The 11,775-nt window shown below is 36.9% G+C and overlaps 3 protein-coding genes across 3 annotated transcripts; 1 reads left to right on the top strand and 2 right to left on the bottom strand.

Annotated features, from left to right (window-relative positions):
* Window positions 1–733: 733 nt before the first annotated feature.
* LOC110690828 lies at window positions 734–1,252 on the bottom strand. The gene has a single exon (XM_021867709.1). The coding sequence runs from the start codon at window positions 1,250–1,252 to the stop codon at window positions 734–736; it is 519 nt and encodes a 172-aa protein (XP_021723401.1).
* Window positions 1,253–8,437: 7,185 nt separating this feature from the next.
* On the top strand, window positions 8,438–10,266 carry LOC110690824. The gene is made up of 2 exons (XM_021867705.1): window positions 8,438–8,828; window positions 9,685–10,266. Exons 1-2 carry the CDS (start codon window positions 8,759–8,761, stop codon window positions 10,119–10,121), a joined length of 507 nt encoding a protein of 168 aa, XP_021723397.1. The 5' UTR covers window positions 8,438–8,758; the 3' UTR covers window positions 10,122–10,266.
* An 841-nt stretch (window positions 10,267–11,107) lies between these two features.
* Window positions 11,108–11,626, bottom strand: LOC110690827. Its single transcript, XM_021867708.1, has one exon. The coding sequence runs from the start codon at window positions 11,624–11,626 to the stop codon at window positions 11,108–11,110; it is 519 nt and encodes a 172-aa protein (XP_021723400.1).
* Between the last annotated feature and the right edge of the window lie 149 nt (window positions 11,627–11,775).

The following is an 11,775-nucleotide window of genomic DNA, read 5'->3' as shown; positions in this document are numbered from 1 at the left end:
ATAAAAGCCATTTTTATACTCTGCGATGATTACTAATATACACAAATAAATGTTTAAATTTTTATTTTTCTAACAAAACAAGGGGTAAAATGAAAAGGTTACAACTTTTTTTTTTTATTGACAAAGAAAAGCCTTATACTCTATCACTCCCCCACATAAAGGCTCTTTAGGCATGAAATGTGGATGTAACAAAGGTACCCATAGCTGGTGCGAATTAATTCCACTTTAAAGGAAGGGCAGATGAGATTCGTACTCGTGACCTTTGTATTACGCTGGCTCTGATACCATGTTAGAGGACCAATTCAACCAAAAATTTAAGCTGATGGTTGAGGCTCAGAAATATATTTTATACTCTATCATTTGGAAAAAACAATAAGATCTAGATCGACTAAGACTTTTAATATTGGGTTAAAGACGATTTTGGTTCAATTGGTGAATTGGGCCGAGAATATATACCTGCACTGCACAGAAGAAAATTTTGGCTTGTAATGAGCAGCCCAAAAATAAAAAATAAAAATAAAAATCAATTTGTACCCAAACACATGCATAGCAATAGCATATATATAAATTTCTTAATAAAACTCCGTAACATTTATTAAGTAAACTCAATCAATACAATCAAAATTAATACAGAAATCAAACACTCAACAAAAAATACATATATGCAACTCAAATTAACACAATTGTAGCTCAAGAAAATGAGAGTCATCCACATGAATGGACTAATAAGTCATCATTTCGACGAAGAACTCTGCTTGTAAGTAGGCACACAAACACCACCATCACCAGCATAGCTACTCGCATCATAGACACAAGCGTACCTTTCGCAACACTGAAGTCCAGTGCTACCACCACAAGATTCATAATCACTTTGACATTTTCTTCCTGGCATACAAACACTGCCAACTTCTGGATAATCGTCATCAAGTACACATCTTAATCCTTGGCAACATTTCAATCTATTGATACCTCCGCAAAGTTGATATGTCCTTCGACATGGTTTTAGCGGCCTACAAACTCCGCCGGATCCAGGATAATCACCATCAAGCTCACATCGTAGTCCTTCACAACATTGGTACGCTGAAGTGCCACAACAATATTGTTGAACGGTCTTAAACGTTCGTCGCATACACGTTCCTGTTGCGCCTGGATAGTCACCGTTGAAAATGCATTGTAGTCCTTCACAGCATTGATATGCGGACATTCCTCCGCAAGATTGTTGAACAGTCTGGCATGCTCTTTGCCCTACCATCAGCGTTCGGGTGGTGCACTGGAACCATCAGCACCCCTAGTCTCGATGTTGCAACATGGCTCAGGTTGTTTTCCCTGTTTGTTACCTTGCAAGAAGCGCAAGGGCAGTTTAGATTTGGTTTCTACAACTTCTTCTTCAGCGGGCTCGGTGACCTCCGTAATGGGTCACCCAAATTGAGATGAAAGTTGCTGCCTGGAACTGTAGGGGTCTTGGACAAGCGGACTCCCCTAAATTTCCGTATCTAAGCTCTTTAGTCCGCTCCCATAACTTGGATGTGGTGTTTTGATGGAAACAATGGTTTCTGTGGATAATGTTGTGCTCAGTTTAGCATCTATTCCTTTTTTGGTTGTTGTGGTGTAGATGCTGTAGGATTAAGTGGTGGTTTGTTCATTTTTTGGCTTGCTCCTTTTAGTGTAGTTCCAGTGTTTATATCTCCAAACTTTGTAGTTTGTAAAATAGAGGTTGGTGATGTGATAAAATTTGTGATCTTTGTGTACGGGGCACCTCATGTAGCAGATAGATCAGATGTGTGGTCGTCTATTGCTAGATTTGTCCAAACTTACCCGAACATTTTGTTGATTGGTGATTTTAACCAAGTCGGGTATCTATCGGATAAAATAGGAGGGTCTTCACTTATTCCAGGACGTTTGGATTTTATTCAATGGCGGTTGAATTTGGGTTAGTGAATGTTCCTTTTTCTGGACCTTCTTATACTTGGACAAACAATAGAATAGAGGTGGACCCGACTTTTGAAAGATTAGATAAGGCATATGCAACTCAGGATTGGTTTATTGATTATCCGGACTCCATTGTTCATCATCAACCGATTCTATTTTCGGATCACACAGCTATTATCTTTTCAGACTCGTTACCTCAAGATTCTGTTCGGCGACCTTATAGAATCGAAAACTGGTGCTTATCTGCTCAGGATACTTCTAGGATTATTAAGGACGGCTGTCGTTTAGAATTTACAGGCTCTCCGTGTTTTACCTTATCTCGCAGGCTTGTTGTTATTCGCAGGCGACTTAAAGACTGGTGCCTTAGCCACAGGAAATCTTGGGGTATAAACTGGAAAGCTTTATGTTCTGATTTGTCTTTCTTCTTCTACTCAATTACAATCCCAGTGGCGCGAGTTCTTTTTCTAAATACTAGGGAAGAGAAGATAGCCGAAGCAACTGATGCTTTTCTCTATTGGAAACAACGTGCTAAAACTAAATAGGATGCTGGAGGGGAGTCACACTCCAAATTACTGTTTTCGGTGGTCCAAGCTCGTCGTCGTCGTAATCTGATTGTCAGTTTGAAGAATGATGCTGGTATTTGGGTTTCGGATTCTCTTGGGCTTCGCTCTCTTATTCAGGCCTTTTACTCTGATCTATATTCTCATGTATCTCCATTTGGGAGTGACCCTCCTTTTTCTTGGGATCACCTTGGCCTCCCGACGCTATCCTCGTCTCAAAAGGACATGTTAATGGCCCCGTTCTCGCCTTCTGAGATTAAAGCTGCAATGTTTCATATTTCTAACGACAAATCTCCTGGGCCTGATGGCTTTACTTCGGCTTTTTTCAATACTCATTGGGATCATACTGGGCATTTGGTTATCTCGGCAGTTCAATACTTTTTGCTCATGGTTATATGCTGAAGGACTGGAATAGAACCTTCTTAGTCCTTCTGCCGAAGGTTTCTCAGCCGGAGTTAGTGTCTCAGTTTCGGCTGATTGGTTTATGTAATGTCATGTAAAAATGTATAGCAAAATGCATTACTGGCCGTCTGCGAGGGGTTTCTTCCATCTCTTATTTCAGGGTTCCAGAATGCCTTTGTGCCGGGTCGCCTAATTTCTGATAATGCTTTGGTAGCTCACGAGCTTCTATCCTTTATGAATGCTTCTAAAGCTCGGAAACGTTTTTTATGCGGCTCTAAAGTTGGATATGAATAAAGCTTATGATAGAGTGCGCTGGGATTTTTTAAGTCAGGTTTTACGGGCCTTTGGTTTTCCGCCTTATTCGGTTCATATTATTGAGCAGTGTGTTACAACTGTCTCGTACCAGGTTCTTGTGAATGGGAGTCTTACACCGTCCTTTCGACCACAATGTGGTCTTAGACAAGGTGATCCTCTGTCACCATATCTATTTGTTTTGTGTATGGAGGTGTTGTCGACCTCTCTTAGGCGGGCGGAAGAACAGGCTTTGTTTTCTGGTATTCGTGTGTCTAGGGGCGGACCTTCGATTTCCCATCTGTTCTTTGCAGATGATTCGCTGTTATTTTTCCAACTTTCGCCCCAAGCGTGTGACAATGTCATGGCCATTCTTTCGGATTTTTGCTCTGCTTCGGGTCAGATGATTAATCTTCAGAAGTCCTTTGTCAAGTTCAGCCCAAATACCCCTCAAGACTACCGTGATTTTTTAGCTCGCAGTCTTCGACTACAATCGAAGGCTTCTTTTGGTACTCATCTAGGTCTTCCTGTTGACCTTGGAAGGATTAAAGTCGCGGAATTCAGGTTTCTAATTGACAAGGTTGCTAGCCGGTTGTCTGCTTTTGCTTCTCTTCGCTTGTTAGCAGCAGCGAAACTGGCTATCATAAATTCGGTTTTGATAGCATCGTTTAATCATATCTTGTCGGTTTTCAAGATTCCGTCTTCTGTAGCTTCTCAACTTGATAGCATGCTTGCCAACTTTTGGTGGAGATCGTCTGGTTCTCGGAAGGGTTTGGCGTTGCGCTCAGTGTCTCTTCTTCATTTACCAAAGGTTTGGGGGTTTGGGTGTGCGCAACATTGCTTGCTTTAATTCAGCTATCCTTGCTGGTACAGGGTGGAGGATGATTCGAAATCCTCAACTTTTGGTTTCTAGACTCATGTTTTTGAAGTACCCCTCTCTGCCAGTCAATCTGGGAGCTCGGATTTCTCGCCCCTCTTGGGGCTGTCGTGGGTTGCAGATGGCTTCTTTCGGCTGTTTCTTCTGGTGTACGTTGGAAAGTGGGTAGAGGTGACAAGGTACACATAACAGCCGACAACTGGGCTCCTGGGGTCCAGTGTTATTCAAGGATGGTTTATCTCAGTCGGATCTTCCGACTCATGTGTCAGGTATAATTGATCCGCGTTCTAACGCGTGGGACTCCTCGAGAGTCCATCGGTTTTTGATAGTCCAACTGCCGTCAGGATCCTTAGTTTGGATCGTCCGCAGGAGCTTATGGATGATTTTGTATATTGGAAATTTACCAAGGATGGCTCCTTTTCTACGAAGTCTGCCTATGCTCTCTTACTTCATCAGACTATCAGGTGTCCTCCTTTGGGTCCTTGCCTATTCCCTGGTGGAAGAAATTTGGGCGCTCCCCCCTTCTTCCTAAATGGAAGATCTTTGGCTGGAAAATAATTCATGCTGGTATTCGGTTGCCTCAGCTCTAGCTGTTCGCGGCGTTTCCGTGGATTCGACTTGCTGCTTTTGTCGAAGGGAGCAGGAGAACGATCAACCATTTGTTTCGAGACTGTGATTTCGTTACTCCTTTATGGGTTCGCAGCTCGTTTCATTTCAATAGTCAGGGTCTTCTTCATCTTCCCTTTCTCCAATGGTTTTCTGTTATGGTCTCGTTGTTAGCGGCTGCTAAGGATTGGGAGAACTTGGTGCAATTTTTCTCCCTTCTTTGGTCTATATGGTTGTCCCGTAATAATGTACGTTTTCGGCAACAAGCTGTCTCTCCGGATGATGTTTTGCTTCTTGCTTCTCAGTGGAATGTGCGAGGGAGGCAGGCTCAGGATTCTCACCTTCCTTCTTCTACTTTGGGTCCTAGCCCTAGGCCTGTTGGTTCGGGATTTGCTGCCACTCTTGCTGGGGACCCTACGTCGGGGTTTAATATTTGTTTGATTTGCGACGGGTCTTGGTCATCCTCGGATAATTCGGCAGGTGCTGGTTGGGTTCTTCGTGATTGTGGTTCTCCTTCAGTCCGAGGAGGAGGGGCTCGTGCTTCTCTCTCTTCTTCAGCCTTACAGTCTGAGTTACAAGCTTGTTTTTGGGGGTTACGCAATGCTTTTTCTCGTGGTTTTCGTAGGATTCTTATTTACTCGGACTGTGAGCCTCTGTGTCGGATGTTAGGCCAACAACAGAAAGATGAGGTTTCTTTATACTGGTTACTTCGGGATACTCGGGTTCTTTTGTCTACCTGTGCGGCTTGTAAAATTCTTAAGGTTCCTAGGGAATGGGTGTCTCCTGTACACTGGTTGGCTGGAAAGGCTCGTGCTCGGGAGTGTTTTTTTGGTATTTTTAGTCTGTTGCTTATGTTTTCTTTTCTTTGTTCTCACTGTCAAAAAAAAAAAAAAACATGTAAGGTGTGTCAAAAAAAAAAAAAATGTAAGATCCCTTTTTCAATTCGATCACGGTGATATTTCATGGGTTAGATTGCAATTTTTTTTTTTCCCTTCACATAGACTCATTCAATTTGACCTAAATTGCATTACAGCCATCAAAGGTCCAACACTTTTGAGTTATTTTGTCAACATCATCCATATTTCTTAAGTTCAATAAGAATATATTGTATATGTATGATTAGTAGTTTAAGTTGTGATATTATAATACACCCATGCTTTCTAGCCATTTTTCCAACGAATGAGGTTCAATTTCCTAAATTTATTAAGTGTCGTTTCTGTGGTAGACCAATCAATCACAAAATTCTACGAAGTATATATGATTAGATAACGTATATTATTACTATATTTGACTTTGATGATCATTCAATCTTTTTTTTTTTTTTAATTTGACATACGTATGTGTACCCCCATCAACAAACAATACACTTTGAATTGAAAAAAAAAAATTAAAAATAAATCCAAGACCGATCAAAGCAACAAAATGAACATTGTTGATATAGAGTATAAAACATATTCTTTAATCTCAACCATCTGTTTAAGCTTTTGATTGAGTTGATTATCTAACAATAATTATGATATTATGAATAATAATATTATGAATAATAATACTGATTAAAAAGAACATTTATGAGAAACATCACAGTGCAAGCTAGAAACAAATAGTGGTATATTATACAAGAAACTCTTCTAGATACTTAGTAGAGTTGCTTGTATGTATTCATGAATTTCGATGATTATAAGGAGTCTCAATTTGCATAATCTATTAGTAGATCCGGTAGAGGTTTTTTACAAACACCAATAACAATATTGGAAGCTGAGCAGACTAGTCCTTCACAACAAGCATATACACCTTTAGAAACACATATATTGCCTTCACCTTGACATTTTTCTTCTTCGGATGTTTCAATTGCATCGATGAATGCTGGAACTGAAATAATTTTAACCATGAATATTAGTCACCCGTTTTTCAAAAATTATTTAACTTATAGAGTAATCGAACATGCATATATGAATTGAAAACGACATTTGACTAGAATTATAGAAAAAAAGAAAAAAAAAATTAGCCCGTGCACATAAAATTTTTATATACATCCAGGTTTACCGTACATCCAACTAACCCAAGATTAGTTTTTGTTCTTCATTTGATGAATCAACGAAATATAATCATCAAAATAAGTACAAAATACTTATGGGTGTACGGTACCCTAGGTGTATATAACAATATCTCCAAAGCACATAATACGTGTAATAATAATGAGTATTGTAGGAGAAAAAGAGGTCGGAGCCAAACCTGATACACTTAGTAAAAGAATAGCTAAGAACATCATTGACATAACAGTGTAGTTGATACGAATACTCGCCATTTTAATGAAGGAAATATAAGAAGATTGTTGCATTTCTAAGCTAAGCTTATACGATCTATTATTGTTTTAGGCGAGTGATTGAACATTCCTCAGCTTTCCTTAGCATTTATATTGCTTACCTTATGGAATGAAAACTAATTTTATTGTATGTTGATCGACAAGCCAAAAAAAACCTAAGGAAATTAAATACATTATCAAATAATTAACAAGATATAATATAGATGCATCATTATTTTCGTTGTTATTACGTGCATGCAACCATGTCTTTGCTTTGCTGGACTCATCACTACTGCTAGTATATGATATCAGTAAACTAACATTAGCTATATCATGATTAATCATGTAGCAAGTTGAATTGAATACAATTAATCATTTTAGAATAATATTGAACTTGGTTGTATTAATTAATTTGACTAGCTGGTTATAAATAGTTTAGCTTATTGTGTAAAAGTGTTTAGTAATTAAGTGCTACGTACTTAGTTGTTTTAGTGTATTTAATAGACAAAAGATGATTTTTTTTAATAAGCTAATATCAAAAAGTTTTGTATTGATTGTTTTCTAAAAGTGTGTGCTTTTTGAGTCCAAAAATCTCTTTCAATAAACTATTTACCAAACACCCAAATTTGATACTACCTCCGATTTTTATTAAATTAGTTGCAATTTTGGGGTATTATTTGTGAGATATAAAATATTGCAAAGTTGCAACTAAAAATATTCGAAGGTGGTATTTAAATCAGTCAAACATATAATAGGGATCAATAACTCCAAAATGCACTTTACCAAACAAGACATAAGTGTATTTGATAGCCAAAAAGTAAAAAAGCTAATTATTCAATAAGTTGATTTCAAAAAGTTCTTATAATGATTTTTTCAAAAAGAGTTTTAAGTCTTTCAGTAAGCTAACCTCTAACTAGGCTCTATTAGCTAAAAGCTTTCCAGCTTCTATACCAAACAAGACTAATATCATTTTTTAATTTTAATTTTGTATCCTATGGACAATAATCACATACATATTTATACATACTACAGAGTATATATACACCTTAATAGTATATATACACCTTAATACTCTGTACAAAAGATGATTATAATATTTAATGCTAGATTATTCTAAAGAGATATAAAGTAATTTATATATATACACCCGAGTGCAAGGTAAACCCAATGGTATTTTCTGCTCATGATATTTTTGCTCGGATCATTTTAGAATCTTAAAATGAGCATACAAATATATACTCGTATCAAATGAGGAAAAAAATTACCCTTATATTGGATGCATGTAACTCTGTACAATTTGAGTGTATATAACAGGTTTTGCGAAAGTTAATACTGTAATTTACATTAGATTTATTAGTATCATAGATATATTATATCAATAGATTTTTGTAGACTATAATTATATTAGATATTTCCTTGCATTTTTTTTTTAATTCTTTCTAACAAAGGTATGTACTATATTTAGGAGGGTCGGTATGTGTACCTCAACAAAAACATAATAATCCAAAGACGTGGCTGCAACCATCTAAAAATCTATTTAGTTTATCTGATAAAAATAGCCATAACAAGCTGTATATATAAATTTTATCGTAGTGAACTAGTCGTGCGCAACAACTCAATAATTAAGTAAGTAATCATAGAAATTGCTAGCTCACGACTCGTAATTACTTTTACCTAGTAAGTAGACTTTTTAAGCGCATTTGGAAGCACTATATAAGTATTGCAATATAATGGTGGACATTGCTAACATAATCAAACTTCAATTTAATTTTAAAACATTTAATTAACACAATGGAGAGGATTTTTATCAACTTATTTGTGTTGTCAATTTTGCTAGCTCTTTTGGCATTGGCTGAATCAGGTTTAGTTTTTGTATTTCTTTCTTAATATTGTTTGTGTGTGTGTTTTTTTTTTGGTTACCTTTTGCCCTAAGGTCCTCTGTCCTATAATATTTTTTCCATTTTTGAATTTGAGTTTCTTAAAATAGTGTTTTTCTTGTCCTTTTAGGGTTTTCTAATTTAATCATTTTGTCCTCGTTTTTATAGATATTTGAGCCCTCATTAAATATAAAATGCATGGAGATGTATACTTTTATGGAAAAGTACACATACAAAGATATTATAATAATTGAGATATTATCGTATACATCAGGTGCACCATTCATCCATGAGTAGTTCGTTCTCATTTAATTTTGGATTAGTTGAGTGTACGGTGCACTCAGACGTATATAATATTGATTTATAATAATTCCAAATCATATATTATCCAAAAAATTCTAATCCTTGTGAAAATTTCGCCATGGTGTCATTTTGAGTATCCCTTTTATATATGCCTCATAGTATTCTTAAAAGACCAACTCGTTAGTTAATTACTCATAACTTCATAATGAATTTTCACCACTATTTTGATCATATTTTTTTGAAAATATATGAAAACAAATGTCCATATCTAAGGCACTATTGGATTTATTATAATGTATATATTCAATTTATATTTTTACTATTAAAAGATATTGATAGCCAAAATTGTACATTGTCAAGAGTATTCAGTTAAAGTAATGCAAGAAATTTGATACAAGAGGAGTATGAGATGAAGTGAAATAGTGAAGTGCTTAAACTTCATATAAGATGATAAAACTATATTTAGCTTAATTCTCTTTAACATTCACTAATTGTTACTTACAAATTTGTGGTGTTATGTTCATATTTTTCTTCCAGCCATGGAAAAGAGTTATGGACCCTATGATCAACAACCATCATATGTACCGGACACCTCGAGCACACCACCACCACCATCGCCGCCATCATCACCACCACCACCACCACAACCACAACCTAACCCTACGTGTAGGAAACTAAAACAACTTTGTGGAGGTTATGGCGATTACGCTTGTTGTGAAGGATTATATTGTCTTGGTTGGACACCAGAGCAACCAGGTGGTCTCGGACTATGTACACCTTTAGATAATCAACAACCTCCGTCGAAAGATAAGTGTAGACACCACCTTCAAGAGTGCCAACTCTATGGTCCGTACGTATGTTGTCAAGGATTGAACTGCGTTCATGCTCGAAACCTTCCTACCGAACCTCTTATTAAAACTCGAAAGAAGAAGCTTCCTCCTGGTACGGGTTTATGCACTTATGCTAATTATTAAGCTATAATATGTACTCACTAGTTCATACTAGCAATACTGATTGAGTTTAGTATATGTTCATCATGTGTTTTCATGTATTGTTCTATAGCATACATTATGTTTTTGATTCCGGGGATTATTGTACTTCATTTTGTTAATTTTTTAATTTCAACAGTTTGACTTTTGCACTATTCAATTAATTATGTTAATTGTAGTTGGTTTACGCATCCTCAAATCCTTTTAATGTATGGCCATGAGTAATTTTATAAAAGCCATTTTTATACTCTGCGATGATTACTAATATACACAAATAAATGTTTAAATTTTTATTTTTCTAACAAAACAAGGGGTAAAATGAAAAGGTTACAACTTTTTTTTTTTTTATTGACAAAGAAAAGCCTTATACTCTATCACTCCCCCTCACATAAAGGCTCTTTAGGCATGAAATGTGGATGTAACAAAGGTCTACCCATAGCTGGTGCGAATTAATTCCACTTTAAAGGAAGGGCAGATGAGATTCGTACTCGTGACCTTTGTATTACGCTGGCTCTGATACCATGTTAGAGGACCAATTCAACCAAAAATTTAAGCTGATGGTTGAGGCTCAGAAATATATTTTATACTCTATCATTTGGGAAAAAACAATAAGATCTAGATCGACTAAGACTTTTAATATTGGGTTAAAGACGATTTTGGTTCAATTGGTGAATTGGGCCGAGAATATATACCTGCACTGCACAGAAGAAAATTTTGGCTTGTAATGAGCAGCCCAAAAAATAAAAAATAAAAATAAAAATCAATTTGTACCCAAACACATGCATAGCAATAGCATATATATAAATTTCTTAATAAAACTCCGTAACATTTATTAAGTAAACTCAATCAATACAATCAAAATTAATACAAGAAATCAAACACTCAACAAAAAATACATATATGCAACTCAAATTAACACAATTGTAGCTCAAGAAAATGAGAGTCATCCACATGAATGGACTAATAAGTCATCATTTCGACGAAGAACTCTGCTTGTAAGTAGGCACACAAACACCACCATCACCAGCATAGCTACTCGCATCATAGACACAAGCGTACCTTTCGCAACACTGAAGTCCAGTGCTACCACCACAAGATTCATAATCACTTTGACATTTTCTTCCTGGCATACAAACACCGCCAACTTCTGGATAATCGTCATCAAGTACACATCTTAATCCTTGGCAACATTTCAATCTATTGATACCTCCGCAAAGTTGATATGTCCTTCGACATGGTTTTAGCGGCCTACAAACTCCGCCGGATCCAGGATAATCACCATCAAGCTCACATCGTAGTCCTTCACAAAATTGGTACGCTGAAGTGCCACCACAATATTGTTGAACGGTCTTACACGTTCGTCGCATACACGTTCCTGTTGCGCCTGGATAGTCACCGTTGAAAATGCATTGTAGTCCTTCACAGCATTGATATGCGGACATTCCTCCGCAAGATTGTTGAACAGTCTGGCATGCTCTTTGCCCTACCATCAGCGTTCGGGTGGTGCACTGGAACCATCAGCACCCCTAGTCTCGATGTTGCAACATGGCTCAGGTTGTTTTCCCTGTTTGTTACCTTGCAAGAAGCGCAAGGGCAGTTTAGATTTGGTTTCTACAACTTCTTCTTCAGCGGGCTCGGT

The sequence above is a fragment of the Chenopodium quinoa genome, unplaced genomic scaffold, assembly GCF_001683475.1.
Source record: "Chenopodium quinoa cultivar QQ74 unplaced genomic scaffold, ASM168347v1, whole genome shotgun sequence".
Lineage (NCBI taxonomy): Eukaryota > Viridiplantae > Streptophyta > Magnoliopsida > Caryophyllales > Amaranthaceae > Chenopodium > Chenopodium quinoa.
Note: the sequence above shows the minus strand (reverse complement) of the source record. Positions and strands in the feature narration are given on the sequence as shown.